The 26,961-nt window shown below is 30.4% G+C and overlaps 2 protein-coding genes and 1 long non-coding RNA gene across 4 annotated transcripts in view; 1 reads left to right on the top strand and 2 right to left on the bottom strand.

Moving 5' to 3' along the window:
- On the bottom strand, window positions 1–20,115 carry LOC107064767 (Dipeptidase B). Of its 2 annotated transcripts, none has more exons than XM_089177896.1 (9): window positions 19,655–20,115; window positions 19,234–19,412; window positions 12,004–12,285; window positions 7,963–8,071; window positions 4,124–4,271; window positions 2,100–2,452; window positions 1,704–1,982; window positions 1,366–1,605; window positions 1–767 (listed from the first exon to the last, which is right to left on the bottom strand). In XM_089177896.1, the coding sequence occupies exons 2-9, from the start codon at window positions 19,248–19,250 to the stop codon at window positions 321–323; spliced, it is 1,875 nt and encodes a 624-aa protein (XP_089034022.1). In that variant the 5' UTR covers window positions 19,251–19,412; window positions 19,655–20,115; the 3' UTR covers window positions 1–320. The 2 variants fall into 2 exon arrangements, with proteins under 2 accessions (XP_089034022.1, XP_089034021.1); XM_089177895.1 differs by lacking the exon at window positions 1–767 and adding an exon at window positions 960–1,256 and having other exon boundaries at window positions 19,655–20,110.
- LOC107064765 (sodium-coupled monocarboxylate transporter 2) overlaps window positions 19,547–26,961 on the bottom strand; it is a 37,641-nt gene continuing 30,226 nt past the window's right edge. Inside the window, 2 exon segments of the mRNA XM_015317792.2 lie at window positions 19,547–22,994; window positions 22,997–23,907. Coding sequence (XP_015173278.2) covers window positions 22,756–22,994; window positions 22,997–23,907 — 1,150 coding nt within the window. The 3' untranslated portion in view covers window positions 19,547–22,755.
- LOC149030782 (uncharacterized) overlaps window positions 20,847–26,961 on the top strand; it is a 61,188-nt gene continuing 55,073 nt past the window's right edge. Inside the window, exon 1 of the long non-coding RNA XR_016178391.1 lies at window positions 20,847–20,956. This is a non-coding gene — a long non-coding RNA (uncharacterized LOC149030782). The remainder of the gene's footprint in view (window positions 20,957–26,961) is intronic.

Below are 26,961 nucleotides of genomic sequence, written 5' to 3'. Positions count from 1 at the left end.
TACTGTGTGGATTATTTTTTTTTCTTTTATTTAATATGAAAGTATAATAATATAAAGTATAATAATCTACTTTTTTTTTATAAATTATCAATATTATCTCGATATAAAATTCATCTTTTAATCCATGGATCATTGATTTAATTAAATACAAAATTAAGTAGATTAAATGCTACAAACTGTATACCATAAAACAATTTATAAAAATTATAAAAACATAAGAGATGGTGTATAAGAGATGAATGTACTCAAAAAAAGTTGTCCAAAAATATTTGATATATAGAAAAAAAAAAAATATATATATATATAGCAAATAAAGAAGCCTAAGCACAAGTGTTCAGACCATTTCTTTGAACGTTCGGTGTGCACATAGGTTCAACGACAGTTACCGGTTCAGGGCATGGAGAATATGGTTGGCAGGGTTGACAAGGTTGGGAGGGTTGGCAGGGTGGTGGTGGGCAAGGTTGATAACAAGGATCAGGTGGACACGTACCACAAGGTGGAGTAATGCAGGGTACAGGAGCAGGTTCACAGGGTATAGTGCATGATTGGTATGGTGGTATGCATATAGGTTTGCAATCAACTTCGCATACGTATTGCATTTCTAAAGGTGGATCGTTTCGTACGGTGAGACATTTTCCTTGAATCAGGTAACAATAGGACAATGCCAATACAGGATTTCCGCTGTATGATAGGTGGTGGGGATACGGCAAATGACCTCTTATGTCGATATGTGTGTACTTTAAAGGCGAACAACTGCAGGCTCCGTGCTGTAATCGATATTGAAAAGAAAAATAGATAAAGAGAAACTAAATGCAGTCTTTAAAAATTGTTTGATAAAAAGCAAAAGCTTTCAAATGTGTCATTAATGCCTGCACCAAAACCGATTATTATCATTTTAAACAAACAAACAAAAATGCCCCATTAATGTAAAGATCAGTTTAAAAGCAATACGTTGAGCACCGAAACCTAAAATAAAGCGGGCTTTAAGATTCTGGAAAAGAAAAACACAATATTGAGGAATAGGAATAGTTCGGAAAGATAAGTAATCCTTGATAGGTCCTGAAAATACAATAGTAATCCTGTTATCAGTTTTTGTCATCTTTCTCGTCGTTCCATGATTGCATAATTTTGTCCAGAAGAAAGTATTTAGCCAGTGCCAAAATTGGTGAGCCAACTGGTTGAAATGGAAGATCACCTGCACTACCAGCTATATCCAAATGGCAGTATTTAAGTGGATTTTTGGATTCAACACCGTTCTAAAAATAATATATGGACCGTGTTCGGTCATAGATATAAGTATGATGACAGATATATATATATATATAGAAAAATCATTTTTGATTATGATTAAGATTAGTTGAATACCTTGTCCAAGCCAGAAGCCATAATTAGAAAGGCCGAAGGTCCTTGATGACCTCTCTCGGTTCTAGCACTCGATCTGTTTATCGCTTGCAACACGTCATCCCCTTCCATGCGTCCTTCGTGAAAACGGAAATCCTCTCTGCGTATTCTGGATATCTCAAATGGGTCGCCCATTGTTTCACCTGAAGCTTGAAGCTTCTCAGCGTTACTGACCAATCTGGCAACAGCGTTGTCCAAAGCAATCTTTATTATAATAGAAAAAAAATCGTGTTACATTATCACAAATAATAATTTATCTAATGAACAGTGCACAGTAAAAGACAAAAAAAAAATATATTTACAGAATATCCACTACCAGCCGATAAATGAGCATGACCGGTTAATGTAGCCACTGTAAAGATATGAGGATTCACTGAACAAAGTGCCATTTCTTTGATATGATAAAGCGCATCTGCCATAATCATTCGTCCTTCGGCGTCCGTGTTACCAACTCGTACTCTAGCACCAGATTTCGCAGTTATAACTTCATCAGAAACGTATGAATTTTCACCAACGCTGTTTCTGACCATGCACAGGGCGACTACCACCTTTACCGTTGGTGGTTGTAAAAGATTTACCACCTGACGAATATTATTATCTTTGCATGAAATTTTTCATCGATAAACTTTTAGTAACAATTATATTATTATAATAATAACTTTTTTAAATTTTTTAAATATTATTAAAATATTGCAAACCTGCATAAATCCTGCACATGCAGCAGCACCGCATTTGTCTCTCGACATTCCGTTCATGTTACCTTGACATTTAATGTCTGCCCCACCAGTATCGTAAGTGACACCTTTGCCAACGAGCATTACAGTTTCTAGGACACATGCTGGATTCGGTGGTTCGTAAGTTAGGAAGATGATCCTACCAGCGTGACGTGGTATTACCGAAGCTGCCCGATTAACGCACGCGAAAAGTGGATACTCTTGTAGCAAGGTATCCTGATCGGATATCACCTGCATTGTCACGTTCGAACCACAAAACAATTCGGCCACGTATTCCTCAACCCTTGGCGGTGCCATTCTCTCTGGATCAGCTCCACCTATTTGTAAAATTCATCAATTTATTTGATTATTCACGTACCAACAATATTATCCCCAATATTCTTCTTCTTTTTGTTTTTTCTTTTACTTTTCCAAACGATCGAACAAATCAAATTTTTGTTATCAATGTTTCTTCCCTCCTTCCCCACACCCCACACCTTCGAACATATGAATGAACGAGAGTAAGAAAACAAAAGGGAGGAAAATTACACTCGAACAAAATTGTTCGTTCGGTTTTTTTTGCTCGGCATCGGTTAAATCTTCCGATTGGATGCGCACTTTCGTTCGAATGAATTTTTTTCTCTCTTTCTCGTTACCTTTTGTATACTTCGTTCTCGTGCGAAAGGGCAAATATTTTTTTTTTTAGATTAGACGTCGAATCATATACGATTCTGAAATATACCAAACGTATTTTACACGTTTGTATTTTATTTTCTACTTTTCTTTTCTCTTTTTTTTTGTCACAACGTACGCAAATAAAAGAGAGAGAGAAAAAAGTTACTAGACGTTTAGAAAATTTTCATTTAATTTTGTATCGATCAACATGTATATTTATTTGTAACAAATTTAAAATCATTCGTAGATCGATTAATCTATCGATCGTTAGTGCAAAGGTTTAGATAAAAACATTGAAAAAAAAAAAAAGAAACGTTTACATTTAGGTATTATTTTCATCTTTAAGTGAAAAGATAAAAACCATTAGATTTGTTATTTTTATTCTTGACTCTGTCAGAGAGGGTTTGATTTAAATTCTGCTTTTTGAAATCCCGCGAGATAAAGTTAAGGTTTACTTTACGAAATTGCATTATTTTTTCCTCTCACACGCTCTTATCAAATAACAGAAAAAAATACAATAAGAAAGGTTAACGTTAACCTATCCGAAAAGGAAAGAAAGAAAGAAAAAAAAAAACCACTTGCAATCTCAATCCTTCTTACTATAGACAATTTTTTTCAACGTAGATTCGATTGGAAAAAAAAAAAAAACAAACAAAAACAAAAAAACTCAATTAAGTGGCTAAATCTATGATCATTTTTTTACGAAGGATAACTTAGAATATTTTTGTCAAAGCTTATATACTCTATCTATCGAAGTTTTTACATATAGTAGTAGTTCGAGAATGAAACAAAATGAAATGTATATTTCATTTGAAAGAAAATGGAATCTCTCAATACACAAAAAACAAAAAAAAGAAAAAAGAATAAGATGATTGATTTCATAACGAAACACACAACATCGAACACTTCGTATGAATAATAAAAAGAATAAGAAAAACAAAAAAAAAAACACAACTAAAAGTAGTATAAGAAAAAGAAAACTCGATCGTACGAAAGAAAATTGTCTTCTAGTAATCGAAAAAAAGGGATGAATCTTTTCCTGTCTTTCGTATATCTGTTGAAATTTCTACTACGAAAAAAGGGAATCAAAAAAGACATCTATATATGTATATATATATATACATCTTCTATTTCTTAAAGAAAAAATAGAAAAGTTAGTTGGGGGAAATTCGTAAGAAAGAAGAAGTCCATCTGACGAAAGAAGGGATTTAGTAGTTGATGCATTTGCTCTTGGCTATGTGATCGGATGAACTTTGTTTCACCCACCGATGGTAAAAGAAAAAGGTTAAGTAGAAAGAGAAAGAAAGAAAGAAAGAAAGAAATAGAGGACTTACCGATATCCCTTGCGACGAATCTGCCACTTTCCAAGGCTGAGGCTAGCTTCACTATACCCTGGAGCTTTTTACTGCAAATCGGACTCCATACTGCCAGTTGACAGGCCTTGTAGCAACGTTCGGGACATATCTCTCTCACCTCGAGGGGCTGCAAAATGTAGGTGTTACTCGTAGTAAAAGAACACAAAGAAATAAGAAAAAGTGATTGAGTGAGAAAGAGAAAAAAGCAAAGAGAGAGAGAGAGAGGGAGAGAGAGAAAAAAAGAAGAGTTTTAAATGGCGTTCCGATTACGCGCAGTTGGGATTCCAAAAGCGTCTTCCGGTATTTGGAAAACGATGCATCCTATTCGTCCTCGTTTAGAACTAGAGTGGGGGGAGGATAAGGGAGTGAAGAGGTGGTTGGAAGGAAAGGAGAAGAGAGAGATAGTGGCCTAGGGATAAAAAAAAAGGCTACGAACCCGACGAGGGTTGCATCGTTCCTGGCTAGGAGGGTTCGGGTATTTCGCTAATTAGGTCGCCTAGTCGGCCGCCAGGCTTCTGGAATGCAAGTTATTCGCTCGTAGCTTCTCCTACGAGACCTTCTCATACCTCTTTCTCTTTTTCCTAACCCTTTTTTACCTCTTCCCCTTCTTTATCTTTTAACTTTCTTTTGTTTGATCATTCATTTTCATTTTCATTTTCATTTTCATTGGTTTGTTTCTTAATTTGTTATTTTAAGGCTCGCGTTTGTAAAAAGTATTTTCTTTTAAATGATATTATATTAAGTATGGATTTATCTGTTTTTTTTTGTTTTATTATTTTTATAGCATAAAATGATATTAGAATAATTTAAATTCGTACCTTGAATGTGTGTCAAGATGGTTTTGTTTTAAATTGATTTTTTTTTTTTTTTTTTTGATGGAATTTTTATAAATTCGAAATAAACACAGAAGGAAAGTATATTTTATCAATTTTGTAACCTATATTTTTTGTTTAATTTAATATTTATTAAAATGTGCCTAGTGTGGGAACATTTTTGACATTTAAATAATATTGAGAATTTTGTTTTTATAAATACTCCTTTTAAAAAAATACACTTTTTATATAATGTGAAATGTAAACGGGAAAGAATTTGATTCCTTGTATAATATAAACCATTGACAAAAAAATGTATGAATGTGTGTGTGTGTGTGCGTGTATAATATTACGTAGATTATTAAATTTCTAAAAGCCATAATAACTTGATAAAATATCATTGAAAAATTATACCATTCAGAGAACTCGTCCGATCCAATATTATATATATTTTATTATTTTTTTATATTTTTTATTAAATTTAAAATATCAATTACAACGTTTAACAAAAAAAAAATTGTTATTATATTTCATAATATTTTATTTTTTTATATTACTACCCCATTGATAAACGTTCTAAAAGGTTTAATATTTTTCAAGTTTAATTCGATAAAGCACAAGAAGGTTGGTATTATATATATATATATATGTATTTTTTTTTTGCAAACATAGGAGAAGATATGCCATGTAATTTGTCTACTTGTACCTAATCTGTCCGATATACGAGGCAAAAGCTTTGCAAAGTGGTGGTGGTGGTGGTGGGTGGTGGTAGTGTTGATGGTGGTGCTTGCCCAACTCAGTTGGAGGCAAAAAGTTGGGCACATTTTTTTCAACGCGTAAGCACCACCCATTAGTAAAAAAGGTAACATCCTACGGGGCTCGGGGATGGGAAAGAATAATGAGTTCTTAAAAAGTAATCTAAAACGTTGGGAATAAATAATTTGACAGTTTATAACAATGTTTAATAACGTCCCTGTAATTGTGAGAATCTTTTTGAAAAAAAAAAAAAGGAAAAAGAAAGAATCTCAAAGTTTCTCATACCGTACGTAATATCGTACAATTAATCATATTAATTAAATTTATTTATGTGACCAAAAATTACAAATCTCAATTTATTCAGTTGGAAAACTTTTATAGAACGTTTTGTTGGTTGTGCTGTACTAATTGTAACATAGTTTTGATATATATATATATATTTTTTTTATAAGGGTTTTCTCTTTCCTTATATGTTTCGAGTTTTGGTAAAGTGGAAGTAATACAACGTTTAAAAAAATAAAAATAATAATAAAAGAGAGAGATGGAGGGGTGAGTAAGAGCTTGTTGAAAGTTTAGCTTAACCACTCTCGAGGCTTTTAACAGTGCAGTGAAATTTTTCGAAAGTTTGTTAGCTCGTGCGCACTCGTGAATAGTGGCTCATGAAAATATGCGTGCGACCACCCCATCCCTCTTACCCCCCCCCTCTCTCTCTCTCTCTCTCTCTACCTCTCACGTTATCCGTGACTAATATTTGCATTTAGTTAAGTTTTAAACGTGACCGTGCATTTAAACATTCTCGACATTCGTATCCATTCATTTGAGATTTAATTGAAAAATATCGAATGGGAGGTGAAAGAAAACATCCCGACGTCCAAGATAAACAAAAAAAAAAAAAAAAACTACGAACATTACTCGATGAGAATAATAGTTACTTTTCTTTTTTTTTTTTTTTCTTATTTTCATCGAAATAATTCAATTTGAAAGATCGAAAGGGATCTTTCAACACTCAGTCGTTGAAAAGCGAAGTATAAATGGTTTGAACGGAAAATAGTTGTTCTGCTATGAGAGAGAAGATGCATCTTTGCTCATCGGTTAATGTCACGTGTGCGATATGCCTTTGAATCTACGAGTTTACAAGGATAAATGTCGAGAATGAAATAAGAGAGAGAGAGAGAGAGAGAGAGAGAGAGAGAGAGAGAGAGAGAGAGAGAGAAAGAGTGAGAAGAATGTAACTCAGATCGGACAGAGTTCTCACTGAATTCGGTTTACTAAGCGATAGCAATTCCTTCGAGATATACTATTACTGGCTTTTCCATTGTACGAACGCAGCTGCATAGATGGTTGCATTGATGGGTTGCATCGACGACTTGGACGTTTGAAAATGATTTTCCTTCCTTTTGTGAATCGGTAAACACCCGTACACAAGTAGTAGTAGTGTAGGTATCATTTCTCATGAAAATGTATATTTTCAAATGTATTTTCACAAGAGTGTACTTGTTCAACATTTTTCTTTTCTTTTTTTTTTTTGTTTTTTCTTATTGTATTTGACAAAATTTTCGACGTATTTTTTTTTTATATTATTATTATTTTTTATCCTTACTCGTAGATTTATTTTGTATACACTTGTTTTTTTGTTTTTTTTTTTTTAAGTTCTTATTAATCCTTTGAATGGTGAATAACTTATATAATTATTTTATATTATTTTATTATTAGTACGTCAGTTTTTATTTTTGATTGGTATTGTGTGTGTGTGTGTTAAACTATTATTCTAATTAATAAATTATATATTTAAACTAGGGGTGTCACGCCACGCGTTACTGTGGCTCACAATCAGTCCGATACACACGTCTTTCGCAATAAAATAATATTGCGAATTATAAATTGAGATATAAACTATTCTATCTTTCAAGTTGGACGAAACTGTATACAGTGTGCAAAATTTGATTAAAATCGGTTTACTAGTTTAGGAGTCCATTGTGGACAAACAACGTGACACGTAATTTATATATATTAAGATAAGATAAGAAGATAATTGAAGTACTTTTTTTGTTTTTAATTTTCATGTGACAAAGATTAAAAAAGCAATGATCAATATTCCAATCAAAATAATATTATTTTACATTTATAATAATAATAATAATTATTATTATTATTATATATAGTTAAATAGCAGTCAAAGGGATAAATCGATTGTAGAAAGATAATAAAAAAAAATGTTATTAATAAATTTTTAATTATTAGATTACTTACCACGTAAAGTCCTTCCAAAGCACCAAGCAATGTTACCAACTCGACATTTTCAAAACGTACGTCAGGTAGTAGTACTAGCAATGGACATTTCACCCCAGCTTTTAATGCTCTGATGAACAAAATCAATTTAATTAGATTTTCTTGGTTCCTCTTTTCTTTTTTTTTTTTTCTTTTTTTTTTAAATATGTTACTCTTTATTACATCTTACTTAAAATAACAAATCCTATTAAAAGTACAAAAATAAATATATCTATCTATCTTTCATGTATAATGAAAATTTTAATAATGATTATTATTATTATTATTATACTTGGTAAAAGGTACTGCTTAACTGCAACGTGATTAAATTACAAAAACGAATATTAAAACGTGAATTTTCGTGAAATATATTAAACATATATATATTTTTTATAATATAATTTATATACTATTAAAAAATAATTCTTTTTCCCTTTTTTCTTTATCTTTGAATACAAATATAAAATAGAATAGAAATTCAATTAGAAACTATCGAGAAGTATAATTAAATATCTTAAAAATACGATATTGAGTGAAAGTAAACTCAGAAAAAAAATAAAAACAAAAATTTGATTTCGATATTAAACATTTAAGACAAGATAAAAAATACGTCTTTACTGTCATTGAAATTAAAAAGGGGTGGGTGTAGAGGTAGGAAGGGGGTAGTAGTAAAAACGATATCGATTGACATTACTGACGAGTTTCCTCGATTTCTTCAAAATCACCCTTTTCCCTTCGATTTTCCCTCTCTACCTCTTTTCACATAAGTGCCAGGAATTTCATTTTTCAAGCAAATTTTTCGCGATAATCGAAACAACGGGATTGTACGGAATTTTGTTCGCACACTTACAAATACACTTGAATTTTAAATTCGTGGCAATGTATTTAACACTTTATTGTTAATGCAGTAACATTTTCTATACATAACTCGATAAGTTTTACAATTTTTCAGCGAAAGTTTCGTAAAATATTTTCAAAAAATCTTTCAGAAACCTTTTCAGGCATCATTCTAAAATATTTTGAAAAAAATTCATAAAAGATTTGTACAAAAATATTTTACTGATAGAGTAATCTTTTGCAAGTATCTGAACGCGAACATTTACACCTTGTAGAAAGATTTTTTCGAAACCTTATTGAAAGGTTTAATGCATTTAAAAAGTTTTTAGAAAGTTGTTATATTATGTGGGATATTAAAACTGCGATCACTACGATAACATAATCAATTTGTTAATAAAAAAAAAAAAAACCGGATTCTTTTTGTTTTCTCAATTCTATTTCATTTTTTCCGTTTTATATCAGACAACGAAGAGAATTAGCAAATTTTACGACAATCTAAAAACCAGATACTCGTCTGGTTTTTATTTTATTTTATTTTTTTTTTTTCTGTAACTTGGTCGATACGTCAGCCAAGTTGTTCTCTCTCTCTCTCTCTCTCTCTCTCTCTCTCTTTCACGTAGCCTCGGATTTAATTATCTTCGTTTTCGTGGTAGAAAGAACAACCATTTTTCCCCAACCCCCTTGAGTTTTCAATTTCCGCGTTACGCTTGGACACGTTTGGACAAGAGGTGAAAACCTGTCGAAATTTTAACTGCTAATCTGTAAATATTAAAGGAAAAGAGTGACAGAAAAAGTATGTGTGTGTGTGTGTATGTATGAGAGAGAGAGAGAGAGAGTGAGAAAGGAAAGTAAAGAAAGATAGGAAAAAGAAATTCGTTGAATTTTCGTAACGATAGTTAGGAACAATATACAGCAATGTTTTATCGGCTGGTTAAACAATTTTTAAATGGTTTTCACGTTAACGAATAATGTCTTGCTCGTGTTTTTTAAGGAAAATACAAAAAAAGAAAAAATATAAAAGAAACCCTTACTGTTTTTTTTTTTTTTTTAATTACTTCAGCCACCCTTTTTTACTCTAAAGTTACAAGAAATTCTTTTGAAATGATAGACGAATTCTCCTGTATTTCTTTTTTTTTTTTTTTTTTTTTTTTTTCTTTTAATAAGCTTTCTCATATGAGTGCAATTTTAATTGCATAACTGGAGGCAACAGATTAATTGTGAGACTTACAAATTTCGTCCTTTTTCTTCACTTCCAAAAAAAATACAAATAATACAAGAATAAAAATGGGTTTTTAATTTAATATCAGGGAGTGTTTTTTCTTTCTTTCTAATTTTTTTTTTTGTAGCTTTTTTGACGATCAAGCGTGTAAGACAGTATGAATTTCAATTGAAATACTTTTAACGTACGTGTAAATAATTTATACGGGGGCTATGGTGATAATGAGTGGGAGTTGAGTAAGAGGTTTTAAACAAATCAAAAGCAAAAATAGAGACTTTTCATCGTTGACACTAAACACCGTTTAGTGGTTATACCCCACCCCCACCACCACCACCACCACGTTGGGTTAAATGGTTAACGCTTTTAAAGTGATCTCGGTGTACCAGGAATTAATGGGGAATTTAGCTCGCGTTGTAAACCGCACACGTGTGAAACAGAAATAGTTATCACGTTTGTACATACGTAAATCTGTACATATGGGGGGGGGGGGAAGAAAAAAATGTGTCGCTTTTCGAGGTGTTTTTTTTTTTTTTATCAACGGTTAAAACCCCTTGAAGGACACACTGACGAAGTATACACTCTTGTGTGTTTGTATATATTATTGACTGCACGTTTAATATAATGACAAAATTATTTTTTTTAGCATGTATAAAATAAATCTCAATTTTAATATTGTAAATGTATAAATGCAAACGTGAGAGAATTTTTAAAAATACTATCGAAAATTTATTATTCACGTTAATCCGTCTTTTATCGCAGAAATTTCGTTTTTTTTTTATTTTTTTTTTTTTTTTTTTTTTATAATACGACGAATAAATATACATAAAATTTACATAAAACAAAAAACAAAAAATGTATGAGTTCTTGAATGGTATACGAATTTTTTGGGGTTTTTTTTTAGGTAATATATAATTTATACTTTCATAGATATTTCTTTGTTATCAACAAGTAAATACCAAAACATGTGGAGTAATTTTATGATCTATATTTAATTATTATTATTATTATACAATACATTAAAGAGATACGCGCAACCAACATACTAACCCACATACAATCTTCAAATTTACGCATCACAAACTTGAATTATCATCCTAAATAGTTTTCCTCGCTCGTTTTGCCATAATTAAAAGCTTTTTTTTTACTGTTTACCGCATTTTCGTACTATTCATTATCTTTTCACTACTAAAGTTTGAAAACTCGATCTTTTTTCTGTTTTTTTTTTTTTTTTTTTTTTTTTAATAGCATACATAAATAAATTTAACTAATTGCACTCTAAATTCACGCGTGTGTGTACGTGAGTTATCAAAACAAAAAAAATATTGTAAAGACTAACTAAAAGATAATCAAATCAATTCTTTTTTTACAAGGATGTAGCATTTTAAAAGATCCAATGTTTTCAATATGTGTAGAGTAAAATATTAAATAATAATAATAACAATTTTATAGCTGATAAATTAATAACCAAAATTAATATACAAAGGATCCATTTTATAATTGGCAAATTAATAATCACAATTAAAATAAAAAGTCTATTTTTAATAATACCGATTAACCTTTGCTTACCACCCTTCCTCGGGTAACACGCTTACCACATCCGGGTCCTTTGGACCCGGGCAAGAAAAAATCGTTATAAAAAAGAAACTATTGCATAGATTTACTCAAACATTTATTTTGAGATTTCTTTAATACTTACTTAAAAAGACTATATAAGTTTTATAGTTTTAAATTAAATGTAAATATGTTGAAAAAATTATCAAAGTTGAACAATTGAGAAAAATGATTCAAGTTACAAAAAAGGTCTGGATCCTTTGGACCAAGTGTGGTAAGCAAAGGTTAATAAACATTGACACTTATTACATGCGTATTTACATTAAATACGAATTAATATTATTATCACTATTATTATTACAATATATATATATATATATAGAAGAAATTTTGTTTAAAAAAAAAAAAACATTTACCTTACGATACCCTTGGTTGCAGCCTCAGCAAAACTTCGTACATCATGATAATCCATGTTGAGTGGACCCGTTGGACTATAAATGAGCCTTTTCGCAGGTAAATTGATCGGTAGGACAGCACCGATTACGCCAAGGGCGGAATCGATTTGTGCTGCACTATATAGAACCGTTTTGAACGGTTCTGGTTCATCGAAGCCAGGTGCATTACCTGACACTAAGATTATGCCATCGTAATCGCAGCTACAAATGTTCGATTCAATCTTCAGTTGACAGGGCATCCATCTGAAACAGATTGTCATCTTATCTCAACTGTCGAAAGTAAATACACCTACACATATACACATACATATACATATACATGACGATATTATTCATGTGAATGTTATTCATCGTGAAAATTAAAATGAAATTAATTGTAATATAATATATTTTAACATGCCAATTAACTGTTGAATTCAATTTTGCAATGCACATCGAATGCATTCAATTGAATTATTCATTCGTAGATGAAAATATTTTTCTTTTCTTTTTTTTGTTTATTTGTTTGTTTATTTGTTTGTTTGTTTGAATAAATACGTAAAAATAATTCTTACAAATCGTGTTACGCGTCAAAAAGTTGCGTGACGATTTTCCACGTAAATATATATTTTTTTTAATTCCGTGACCATGTATATTTTTGGTAGATTCAATTTTCAGACAAAAATCGTATACAACACACACACACAAACACACAACGTGAACCTTTTCGAGCAGATTGCATACGAACGTTATTCTAGAAATTGTATAAAAAATTATCTTCCCTTTTTATTTTTATTTTTTAGAAGCTGCTATATATATATATATATTTTTTTTTTTAGACAGTACCACAAGAGAGAGAGAGAGAGAGAGAGAGAGAGAGAGAGTAGCGTATCCAATTTCAATTAAAAAGCTCGGAGAAATGAGGGTGTGTGTGTGGAGGGAGGGGGTGACGAAAGAGATCATTTTCACTCGAAATCAAATTACATATTTATAAGATCGTAGAAGAGAAAGAAAGAAAAAATACAGAAAAAATTGAAAAGTGTGGAAATATTTTTTCAAAATCGACCTTTTTTTTTTTTTTGCAAATTTCGAAGCTTATCAAAGTGTGACACGATTGATAGGACGAGAATATAACGAAAATGGTTGACGTTGATAATAATTGAATTTATTATTCATTTGATCTCTCTCTCTCTCTCTCTCTCACACACACACACACACACACACACACACACACTTTTACATCCGAAGTGTTCCATTTGGAATGATGACACGAAATGATAACTATACTAACGTTGACCGATTATCGAAACGTTTTCTGCTCACAAAATAACGACGGCCTCCCTTTCTATATATGTGTGTGCATATGGGTGTGTGTTTGCGTAGGTGAAACAGAATGATCATCTCTCTCTCTCTCTCTCTCTCTCTCTCTCTCTTTAACCATACGTTCCTTTATTTGACTGTTCGATTTTGCAATTTCTCGTTTGCGGATGAGAAACGAATGTCATGATTCGAACTCTAGCAATGAGTTATTGTCGAGTTTTGTACCCCCTTTCCCCTCCCCCCTGCCCCCCCTTCCTCCTCCCCCCTATAACAAACCCTTCTACACCCCCGCAAAACTCGCTATATTTAATATTCGGTACGTAAATACTGAGTTATGTTAGCTTAAACGCATTGCAGAAACGCATTGTGCATTCGTGTGTGTATGTTCGTTACCACCTCATGAAACTTTGGTGGTAGAACGAACTGAACAAAAAAAAAAAAAAAAAAGAAAATACCATGGAAAAAGACAACAACGGAAAAAAAGAAAAAAAGAAAATATAAAGAAATAAAAAAAAAATGCTTCTACTATTTATTCGCATTGAAATATTTACAAATCGGAATTTTGTGTGACGAAAACGAGTGTGTTATATTTGCGTAGAATGAAATCAAATATCGAGAAACGTTGTATTATTACGAACAAAATAGAAAATTGATGGAGATTGGGAGGTTGGAAATAAGAAGGGAGAAAATATGTCATTGATTTGAAAAAAAAAATGAAAAAATTCCAAGTAATTTTCTTTCTTCGAATATCTAATAAACGTGAGTGATTTGATAAATGTCAATGTTAGAAAAAAATTAATTATTTATGAAATAATAATAATAATAATAATAATAATTCGCGTTATTTATGCTGTTAGAATATTTTTAGAGGTTTTTTTTACGTTGTCGAGTTTCGAGAATTATGTTTTAAAATTTTGTGTTTTTTTTTTTTTTTTTAAATAAAATTACATAAGAGGAAAATTTTTACATGTATAACCGACAACTGGTTATCATCAGTTGTTTTTTTCCAAAAAAATTAATTATTATCTTTTATTTTTGGCATTTATGATTCTCTACTTTGCATTTACGTAGATAAAACCATGGTTGACGAAAGAAGAATATTTTTCAAATGCAACATGGTTGCATTACAAAGGTATTTTTTTATTTATTTTTTTTTTTTTTTTTTTTTTTTTGACAAATGAGCCGTTCAGTGCACACATCGATTAACTCCATAAAACAAAATGTTGAGAAATGCGATGAAATAAATGTATATTGTTCTTTAAATTTCTATCAATGGCCAACACAAAGTTTTGCCATTTAACGGTGTTAATCTTTATTATTCAGAAAAGTTATGATAAATATAAAAAGTTATGACTATACCAAGTGCTTTGACACTGAAATTTAAGATTTGTCAAAAAGTGGAATTAATCGATGTGTGCACTGAACGACTCAAATTATTACTTGATAAAAAAGTTTTTAAAATAAATCGTAGATATTTCTTTAAACATTTGTTTCGTTTTAATTTTGATTATATTAGGTCGTACAAAAATAAAGATATTTCTTTTTTTTTTTCTATCTACTTTTATTCTACTAAAAAAGAAACGAAACAGATAAAGAGACAGAGAGAGAGAGAGAGAGAGAGAGAGAGAGAAGTGAGACATAAAAATTATATGTGAACACGAAATCATTTTCTATGGATTTACTACTAGCAATTTCTTTTATCTTATCTCACATATACATAGTTATTATCTAAAATTTATCTTCTCATTCTTTTACATTCCGTCTGCATTTCTTCTTCGAATGATTTTCTCAACCAATTTAAAATGTTTTTTCCTAAAAAAAAAAACAAGATAAAAAAAAATTTGCTTCTTCTTTGTTCCTTCAATCGAGTCATTTGCAAGAAAATCCTTTTTTTTTCTCGCCTAATCCTATTTTAACAGATTATATTATTTATTTCTTTAAATCTTTCTTCGTAAATTTACTTCACGAAAAGAAATCAAGAAAAAATAAGAATATAAGAAAGAAAAGAAAAGAAAAGAAATGGAAACGAAATATACGGCAAAACCCGATAAGAATATTAAATGAGAAGAAGTAGTAGTAGTAGTAGTAGAAGTAACAAAACCTGAAAACATAAAATAATCTATAAATCATACCACGATGTAACATAAATTTAGAACTAAAAAAAAAAAAAAAGAAAGAAAAAAAAAACAAAACGAAACGAAAACATAAAAAAATAAACTTATGAGGAAGGTGTAACCATATGTCGTTGATAAAAATCGAAAAAAAGCTTTGGTATATTACGTATTTACATATACATACATACATACATACATACACATAGGTTAATTACTGTCGACTATCAAACTTTTCTATCAATTTTATACGCCTCGTAAAACATATTTTATGCGACACGAAATAGTATCAACAACAACAACAACAAAAATCGATATCATTTAACTAAACCATCTAATTTTTGCAAATACATTTTTTTTCTGTTCTTCTTCTTCTTCTTTTTTTTTTTATTACGACATTGAAAGTGAAAAGTGTTTTATGATCGTTTTAAATCTTTCTTTACTTTCTCTCTCTCTCTCTCTCTCTCATTCTATTTTTATTTTAAACATAAACTTGTTTTAAACGAACCGCGTGACTTGTTTCTTTCTGTTTTAACCAAAAAAAAAAAAAAAGTAGAAAAAAAAACTATACATAAAAAGAATAAAATATAACTAGTGGTAGTACAGTAACATGGTCATCGACCTTACTTAGTAAAATCCTAATCGATAATACCTTCGTGTATCGAGATTGGTATAAAAGGGTTCGTTAAAATGTTTAACGAGAGACAAGTAAAAAGAGTTTTCTTCTTCTTCTTCTTCTTCTTTTTTCTTTTATAAATAGAATAGAATTAGAAGAGTTATAGGTGAAACTCACGATTCCTAGTTGTATTTAGTAGGAAGTTACTAAATGGGAGGTTGAGTGGGAGGTAGGTACTAATCGATGATGAAAGTTAATTATTAACTATGTTTCCCCAGAGGCTATATGCTAGAAGATGCTCAATGTACAATGCATTTGCATTTATATTAACAATATGCACAGAAACGTTAAGGGGGAGGGGGAGGGGGAAGGTGAGGGGGAAGGGGAAAGCGGGGGGGGGGTAAATTTAAGCACGGTTTTATAGATATTACTATTATAACCAATGTAAATTTTCAATCGATAAGAAATTGACTATGTTTTATTTTATAAAAGCTGTGATAGTGTCTAAATGTTATCTCTAATCCCTTTATCTAATATTAGATTAAAATATTATATTATAGTATTATATATATATATATATATATTTAAAACGTGTTTGAAGATATGTTAAAACAGAAAAGCACTCCTCGAAGTATCTTCTTGGATACTTCACTATAGTAAATAAATGTATATGTGTTTATGCATGTGTGTTTATATGAGAGAGAGAGAGAGAGAGAGATAGAGAGAAAAAAAAGAGAGAGTCAGGTATTGAGTTTGTAAAGTGGAACGTGACTACAATGTGTCTATCTCACTTTAACGATGCCAACTTTTCTAACTGATAAGATTTTAAAGAGGACAGCATACACAAAATATTATTTTAGTCTGATGTTAATGTATTTTTTCTCTCTTTTTGTCTTGTTATAAGTGTTAAGAAAAAATGTCGAAGATACTTTTAAAGAATTTGATTTAAGAAGAAGTATTTAATATAATAGAACAAATGTAAACTAGTCGCACACCGAAACAAAAAGGTCTACTGCTACCCTTTTCATCGTGCTTATATATATATATTTAACCCACCAATGGGTTTAATTACTTATGTCAATTCTTCTCGAAATTTTTAGATTATTTTAAATACATTTAAAACAAGGACCTCTCTCTCTCTCTCTCTCTATCTCTGATTTCCGTTTTGAGAATATTCGGAAGATTTTCGGTTAGCTTATCAAATAATAACAACAGAATAGATCGTTATACATATACTTATTATGAAGGTTATATATCTCATTTGGAATGATTTAATTATGAAATGTTCTTTTTAATCGTAGTTTTTTTTTTTTGTTAATAACATTATAGATGTATATTTATTTTAAATCTAAAATTGTGTAATATTTTTTTAAAATGTTCGAAGTTTTTTTTTTTTTCAAATGGTTTGAAATTGTTTGTTACAAACGACGTTTGGTTTTTGAATTGATATGATTACTATTATTTTATCTAATATTGTTATATATATATATTTGTTTTCTCATCGTGTAAGTAAAAGAAAAGAATGAAATAATTTATTTTATACAGTGTAATATAATATTTGTGGTAGATTTGAATCAATTAATAATGATGAACAAATAGATTGAAAATTATGTTTGGAAGATGAGATAGGTGTAAGAGAGTGTAAGAGGTTTCAAATATTTCTGTCTAATGTAAAATGAAAATATCAATTTTTCGGTACATTCGGTATCGCGTACCAAAGGGTATATTGTGAATAATGTAATACGTACTATATACATTTCAGTGATCATATACTCTCACATAGATTTTAATTATGCATTCACCTGCAACGCTTTATTTTCCACGATGGAGAGAAATAGAAAAAGAGAAAGAGAAAGAGAAATAGAAAGAGAAAAAGAGAAAGAGAAAAAAGAGAAAGAGAAAAAAGAGAAAGAGAATGGTAAAGGAAAAATCTAAAAAAAAAAAAAGGAAAATGTCCAGTGATAAAAATAAGATTATTGCTAAATTATACTGTCCATAATTAATGCTAAGTTAAATTATAACGTCGTGACGATGAATAATAAGAAACGGTGGTAGAATGAATTATTAAAGAAAAAAATGTTGCTACTAGAATACTAATTTTTGAATAATATTACAATAATATATTTCTGAAAATCCATCAAAATGAATTTAATATTTACTTGAGTGTAATATTTTATCGAAATTTATTCAATTATAATTTAAGAAAATTATTGTACAAAAATATAAAGATCGATTAATTCATTGAATATTTCGATCATTTCAAAAAAAAAAAACAAACAAACAAACAAACAAAATCATCGAATTAAATTGAAATAAATTTTAAACAAATTTAATTAATACAGATATTATATAAAAATAATTAAATTAAGGAGTGCGAAAGAGATGAAAGTATTCTCGCAAATGCTAACAACGAAATCGAAGTAAATCTTCACGAGAATGAATAATGAAACGAATGAACATATAATTCTAGGAATATTAAACGATTGTCTCGCAGCAATGCGATACCATTATTACTTATCATGAGTCGTGTTTATTGCTTTAAAAAATTATATCAGTATCAAACGATGATAACACAAAAATGTAAAATATACGTGACTTATTGCAAATGTTCATAATCGATTATTTTCTAAAGATACAAGAACAAACATTTCTATCATAAAAAAAAAATATTCTTTATTTAAATTCTATATTTAAACAAAAAAAGAAATCAAACCAAAGACATCTATTCTAATAGAAATTAAATAAACCAAAAATTGTATAAGTTAATTATTATTGGTATGGTAAGATAGAAAGGTGTAGAAAAGGTTTGGTTTATAACTAAAAAGGAATGTGTCTTGACAGCTGCTTGGGTAGGGACGTATAAACGTTTGTGAAAAATAAAAACTAAGAAGGGAAGGAGAAAAAGGGACAAAAAAAACGAACTGGACTCTGAAGGGAGAGCATCGAACCGGTGCGCAAGTCTTCGGAGTATGCACACAACGTTCTTCTCTCTTTTGCGCATGCACGTAAAAGTAATAATAATAGTAGTAGTAGTAGTAGTATGAGAGAGGTGTCTCGATTGAGACTAGTTTAATACGATCCAAACAAGAAGTAGTAGAGAGATACACACAACGTATATTAATAGGAAAAAAAAAAAAAGAAGAAAATACGTGAAAGAAAACTCACCTTGATTCTACTGCCATGATGAGATATAAACTTGTTTTTCACAACGAAATAATAGAATTCGTTGAATCGTGTTTGATTTAAAATCAATCTTCGGTACGTATCGATAATATTGAAGACTTATTAGGAACTTAATCACGATTAGTAGTAGTAGTAGTTATTCGTCCAATTGTGACACCTGTCTGAATAAGAAAAAAAAAAACGGGGAAAAATAAAGGCTGAATATAATCAACAAATGAGAAACGAGGAGAGGGGGAACGAATCGATAAGAAAGAAAAATTGATAGATAATAACTTCAAGACTAATTGCAAATTAGTTATTTTGTCTTTTTTTTTTTTTTTTTGGTCGACTCGAAATTCCGATAGAGGGAGTTCGTTTGGATGGAATGGTGGGGTTTTATTATCAAGTGAGATAAGTTATATACTTGAATAACTTTTAGACTGTGGAGAATAAAGAAAGAAATAAGTGACGTTTAACGTTGTTTAATTTGAAACACAATTTAGAAATAAAAGGAAAAACTAATAATAATCTGAAACACGATGTGAACGTGTTAACGTAACACAGCACAGTACAGCACAGATTAACTTTTAACAATAACTAAAACCGTAACTTATTCACAATGCATTTCACGAATTACACAGCAGCAACTAAACTTCTTTCTGACGCTCTACCACCGCTGCTGCTACTGCCATTGCCACTGTGGTACTACTACTACTACTACTACTACTACTACTACTGTAACATCAACAGAGATGGCTACGATGGGACTTTATCGTCATCTTCGTCTTCCTTCGTCGGCTTTACAGATTCCACGCGTTCTCTCATAGTTTCCTTCCATTTCTTCAAGATTATAGCTTTCAACTTTACCACCTGAAGTAATCCCGAATATTTTTGAAGTGAAAACTTCTTAAAAATGGGGAGGGGGGTGATTTGAAAAAATGAAACATGCCGATGAAACGGCCACGATACTAAGTAAGAAGAGAAAAAGAAACAAACATGTAGGATTGAGCCTTGTATTGATACATACAGTAACAATAAATCCTAAATTATCTTAGTCTTGATGCTGTGCATTTGTCTCATTCTCTCGAAACTTTGTTTTTTGAAGGTTTCACTTCTAACACGTGTGATCTGCACACATGATATTTTTTTATATTTCAAATTAGAACGAGAATCAAATATTAATTAATTTATTATGAGTCTGAAATTAATTATTTTTATTTATTGTTGTTTTCAGTTTGAACAAAATTTATGTACATTTAATTTAGTTTCTTATTCTTTTGTTATTTATAATCGGCTATGTTCAGACATTATCGTTCTATCTTTCTTTTTCGGGAGTAATTTTTTCTTTTTTTTTTTTTTCTTTTTCAATTGATTTATTTGCTATTGGCAAAATGAGAAAATGAGAAAATGAGAAAATGAAGGGAAAATGGTGAAACCCTCTGGGGGTTGTGGGGTGAGGGAGAGGAGAGGAGAGGAGAAGGGGGGGTCTTTGTTTCGGTACTCGGTTTCAGAGTCAAAAACAGAAGGTTTTAATCTGCCTTTGTCGACCCAATCGATAATCAACCGCGTCATACTACATATATACCATAGTATAACAGTGCTACCAACGTGTTGCTCAAAATTACGGTTTGGGATATTGCGAAGCTTTTGTTATATTATTTGTATTGCTTTGAAATGAGAAGAATATTTTCTGACAACAAAGGTGAAACATCCAATTTGATTATGCGTACGTTATTTATATATAATAAATAATTTAATAATAAATTAAATTTATATATTTATTTATATCCGTTATTATATCCGTTGAGCAAATTTATCCGATCGCGAGTTACTTTATCGACTGAGTTAGACTTGAAGTTATCAACAAACAGCATGATATTTGTTTGATGGTATTCGTCAATTTAGGGTCGAAGGAAATAAATGGTTTCTTTTCGAGAAAAATATTAACCATACCGGTAAATATGTGATATTTTATAGAATAACTTTATGTCATGGTAATTAATTATATTAATTAAATATTATGGGTTATACGTAAAACGAAGCTTAATGGGATTATATATCAAATTTATTATTATTGGTTAGGTTTGACATTTTCTTTTTTTTTTTCCTTTTTTTATATACTTTTTTTCTTTTCAATTTATTTTCAAGATTTATGTTTATATATGTATATATACATAGGAGGAAAATAATGACTTATTCAAAAAGTAATCTACGTTTATACATAATCGTCTTAAAAATTCACTCTCAATCGTTATTAATAAATTTTCTATAGAATTTGTTTTGTTTCTTTTTTTTTTTTTTTTAATTACTAAATAATTATTTACGTACATTTGTTTAATTTATGAAGTACATATATATATATATATATATTGTATTAAGTAAAAATATGCTCATTGGCAACGTACAAGTCATAGAAACATTTATGGCATTGTGAAATTCGTATTATCATTCATTCTTCGATCGTAACTTATGCTAAAATATACATATTTATATATTTACAAAAAAGAAAGGAAAAAAAAAAACCAAAAAATGCATACAATGATATTTGTGCATAAATCTAGCATGCATACACAATATTCATTTTGTTCATGACTAATATTCAATTGATAAACTTAATCTAATACGTATTATTAATTAAGCTTGTGATCTCATACACTATACTGTTTTTTTTCTTTTATTTAAAAAAAAGAAAATATATTGAAACACATCAAACATGATCAAGTATGAATGATAGGAAAATAGAGAAAAATAGCAAAAAAAAAAAAAAAAAATAAAAAGAACAAAACAAAATCTAAACTCGAAATATTCGTTAGATTAATTAAATGAGTATATTTCTTGTCTAGACGTAATCGTAATCATCTTAAATCCTTTCCGAACGTTTTAGTTTTTTGGAGAATTCGCGTGTTTATTCGTGATTAAAAAAAACAAAAAAAATAAAACAAAATTAAGAGTAAGTAGAAAATAAGTAGAAGAAGAAGAAGAGGGAAGGGAAAAAAAAACAAAAAGTAAATGAAAACAACATAAGTGTGTAAATATCACCGATCTCATTGACCGGATCGTCAGTCTGATACCGAAGTTAGAACGTTTATGATGAATTATTATTAAATCGAGACTCGAAATTCGTTCGTTATCGGTGTTTAAGAATAAGTAGTGATATTTTATATGAAAAAAAAAAAAAAAAAACGTTCCCGACAAATATCCGATCGATATTGTAGAAGTTTTAACTTTTTTTTTTTTTGAACAACCGTGTCCTAACGTAGTTTTATGGCACGTGTGTATATATATATATATATCTATATATGTATTGGATCTATTAACAAGTATTCATCTCACCGAGTTAGAATAATTCGATCGAAGTATTTTTTTAGTTTGTTTTTTATATCCTTCAAAATAAATCAATTTGATTTCATCACAGCCTGGCAGTATCCTCGTACGAAGCACAATATCATGAAACACTATTTGTATTAATCGTAATTTTTATAAAATAGACTAGTCGTTTTAAAAAAAGGAAAGGTAAACAATTTTTCATAATCTCGTACCCTTAGACATTTCATTAGTAACTTCCAACGTAGCACCTTTCAAAGAGTTTAATTTTTGAATGTAACCATTGTCGAAGTGATGTTTACCGTTATTGTCTAAGGTACCTTGAAGCATATTGGTGGTCTTTTCATTTCCATTAGAAATCGAGGTTATTGAGGATGATGTAGTTGCGTTCGTTGGATTGTTACCATTGTCGAGACGCGTGCTACTTGCGTAAAGTCTTTTTTTCCTGGGAATAGTGTTGACAATTTGTAGGCTAACGGATGTAACAAGTATAACTCGTAAGCATCTTCCTTGGCATTAGCCGTGAATAAACTGACTATTATTCCAACTATAACCGTCGATAAACTGCCGATCAGGGCGTAATACATATAAGTAATAGCGTAGATGAATGTTAATGTATTGTCGGAGGTTTCTTCTTTTAAAATACTCGACGTTGTATTATCCCAATCGTTGACAATGGTTGAAACATTTGACACGGAATATAACACGTTGCCAGGTTTCGTGATCCACGGTGAAAAAGTATCGTTTTTACATCCATCAGTTGACAAAGGTAACACATCGTCTTTCGTTTGAACAGTTAAATGTCCAAAGGTCAACCATAGTGTCATAACATGACTGAATATCATTCCAGCTGATGCACCTTTCCAATTGGCACACGGTACTAACATTGCTAATATAAAAACTCCTAAAAGTGGTCCGGATGTTGCGGATGTCATTAACATTGAAGATTCTATAACACCGGATAACATAGCTACGACGAAACTTAAACCGATTATTAACAAACCGTAGAACACGGATAATATCTTGATCGTTCGTAATTGCATGGTATCCTTGAGATTACTCAATGCCGGAATTTGACTTAGAAAGTCCTCGAACGTCACTGTTGCCAGAGAATTTAGGTTGGATACGGCTAATGTTAGTGCACTGTTGAACAAAGTAGCCATTACCAGACCTAATAAACCTGGCATGTTGAGGAATTTGTCTTGAACGAAGAACGGTACTATCTCGTCGAATTTCGAGATGTAACCCATGCTCAGAGGATCGCAATCGGCGTAGTTGGCGAAGATCACCATTCCCACTACCCAAGATAATGAGAATAGAACGGCAATGGTTGGTACGTTTGCCATCATAGTTCTGAAAAAGTCAAATAAAACAACATAGTTAAATTCAAAGTTTACGAATGTACAAATATTTCGGGTCAATTATTTTTGCTTAGAATGATAAGGGTTACACAAAAGAGAGAATCTCGAGGTAGAAGAAGATAAAAGTAAAGAACTAAATTTTCAAGTCAGTAAAAGAGAAGGAATTAGGTAGTTGGGATTATATTCGATTTTACTTCCTTAGGATTATCTTACTTCTCTGGTAAGCTTGATTGGGGAGCCAAGTTTCGCGTATTTATTCTTTCCAAACAAATAATTCCAAGTAAGAAGGAAGATTTATACCGCAGTAGTAGTTCGGATTTTCATGGGTAAGAAAACGTATGTCGGCCGGATGTTGAATTGATATTATTGACCTTATTGGACGTCGAGTATCTCTCATACTAAAACTTTTGGCTTTCTGCCCATTTACCTCGACGAAAAGGCTTCATTGATTATGTCGTAAGAGAAAACGATTTTCCTCAAATACGAAAAATACGATCTTTACTCAGTTACAAACGATAAATTTTACTGATTTTATTCTTTTTGATTTTGGTTTTTTAATTTTATGTGTTAAATCTGATTTTTTGATTAAATATCAATTTTGTTTTTGTTTTCTTACTATCAGTAATAATTATTATTTACCATTTAAAATTAGACTCTATTATAAACATTGTACTGCAAGCTAAATAAATTACTTAACGTACACATTACTTATTATTATTATTATTATTAACTGGCATTAAGAACTCGAATGTTCATTGCCGCAAATACCAAAACTCGCTATTGTTCCCGTCCCTCAGCGCGATCCTTCCATTTTCGGTCTTCGTATCCTATTTCTTTCAGGTCCCTTCTAATATTATCCCCCCATCTACGTATCGGTCTACCTAATGGTCCTTTTCCGTTTGGTATATCGACCAATATTTTGTGCGCCATTCGATCCTCCCTCATGCGCGCCACGTGACACCAGCCTATCTTAATCGGCGTGATTTTACGACGTTGATAATGTCCGGTTTGTTGTACAATCGATGTACTTCAACGTTATGGAATTTTTTCTCCATTCGCCCGTTTCCTCATCGCGTTTTGCATCGAACATTTTACGAAGAACTTTGTTTTCGAAAACCCTACATTTATTTTCGTCCCGTAACGTAAACGACAACGATTCATTATCATAAATGACTACCTGCAGGATGATTGTCACACGTTACTTATGTAAATTATATTTATAATTATTATTCTGTTATCTAATATGTCGTTGAATTAGTACAAAAAATAATTGGAAAAATTATTTCTTTTTAAATTTGTCGAATACGATAACGATTATTAGATCAATTTAATATTTTTTGTTGTTGTTGTTGAAAAACAGATAGATGAATTGAAAATAATAATTTCTGTTTTTTTTTTTTCATCATTTTAAACCAATACCGAAATTGCATCGTTACGATTTAGTATAGATTTCGAAAATAATATTTTGAAAAAACTCCTAGGCTACGTTATGGTTTTCTATTTTTTTTGTTTTTTTTTTTTTTTACTTTCGTTAGCGAGTTACTTTTTTCTTTGCAAAAAAACAAAAAATTTGTCACATTTTCCAGTAATTTTTAATAGAGACAAACATAGCGTGCGCCTGTTGGTGGTCGGTGTGGTTTACACATTTATTATTAAAAATACAAATTGAATCCCAAGTTACATGTTACTTTTCTTTCAAACAATCATGTGCACATACACACATGCACATTCATTCTTTCTTCGTGTCTATCTCTCTTTTTTTTTTTTTTTTTTTATTTTATTATCGTTTATATTATTTAAACTAGGGTTATCATAGTCTCGTCGTAGTTGTGTCGTCGTTGTTATCTTTTGGTGTTGCCGTGTTATACACGACGAAGTAGAATCGAGGACGAGTTAGGAAACTTTTGCGTCCGTCGAGAATGAAATTATTTTCATTCTCAAGGGAGTGAAGAGAAATAGTACCTAACAACGAGAAGAAGCCGCTTGGCTTGGCTTGGCGGATGTGTTTCGTTATAACGAAAGATAATTTACGAATTATTTCGACGCCCCCGTGTGCAAAAGTACAACGTTTCTCTTAGAATTTAAATATTTCCCCGTTTTATCTTTTTCCTTTTTCTTTTTTTTTTTTTTTTTAAGAATACCGTCATTCCTCAAAGTGTTCCTGGTAAAAGTATATTTATAAAATAACATCGTTTTTATTCGTGCATTTTCTATTTATTTTTTTTGCTTTTCATTGCACTTTTAAACGAGCATATTGTCTTGTTAAGTACGTGGGAAAAAAGAGTATACAGTAAAGAAATTTATCACGAAATTTTTTCCTCTAACGATAGCAACTGAAACTAATAATAATGTTTAAAAAAAATAACGTATTATTATTATTATTATTATTATTATGTTTTCTTATTCCTTTTGTCATTTTATTATCAACGATAAGACCACGTGTTTTTATGATAACAATATCCTTCGTTGTAATATTATTTTAGATTAACATAAAGTATCATATAACTGTTTAAACAAGACATTTTCTTTTTATAAAATAGGATTAGAAACATTTTGGTTAAAACTATAAGGATAGATCGTTGAAAAAAAAAAATGTAAATAAAAAAGAATAATTATGAGATAGGTAGGTAGAGTAGAGGTAGGTGGGACGCGGTACAAAGGGGGATTTTGTTTTAACTAAACTCTTCCTCGTTGTCACGTGATTCGAATGTTCGCGAGCGTAATTAACGAGCATGTGAACACGTCCACATCGGATCTAATTACTTCCCTTCCAGATGTTCTTGTCGAGCAAACAGTAGGAAGTCTTCGTAAGCATTCATTTGTGTCGACTGAGAGATTTCAAAATGAATATTACTGATAAATACTGTTAAAAAACATTTTACGTTTTTTAAGTGCATACCATTAAATATGCAATTTATAATATTTATAATAATTGGAATCCTATTTTGTCGTGTGTTATTTATTTGACGTGTATCGTAAATGTATGACGTGATATACATTTAAAAAAAAATTATTAACATTGTTTTGAAGTGCAAACGATAAAAAA

Source organism: Polistes dominula, unplaced genomic scaffold (genome assembly GCF_049000335.1).
Source record: "Polistes dominula isolate Pdom_NZ unplaced genomic scaffold, Pdom_raw_medaka contig_24, whole genome shotgun sequence".
Classification (NCBI taxonomy): Eukaryota; Metazoa; Arthropoda; class Insecta; order Hymenoptera; family Vespidae; genus Polistes; species Polistes dominula.
The sequence above is the reverse complement of the archived record's forward strand: the minus strand, read 5'-3'. Positions and strand labels throughout refer to the sequence as shown.

Coding starts and splice junctions, on each gene's coding strand:
- LOC107064767 (XM_089177896.1), bottom strand. Junction 4,272..7,962: donor CTTTGGAAGGACTTTACGTG/GTAAGTAATCTA, acceptor TACATTTTGCAG/CCCCTCGAGGTGAGAGAGAT. Junction 1,983..2,099: donor CATGTGCAGGATTTATGCAG/GTTTGCAATATT, acceptor AATATTCGTCAG/GTGGTAAATCTTTTACAACC.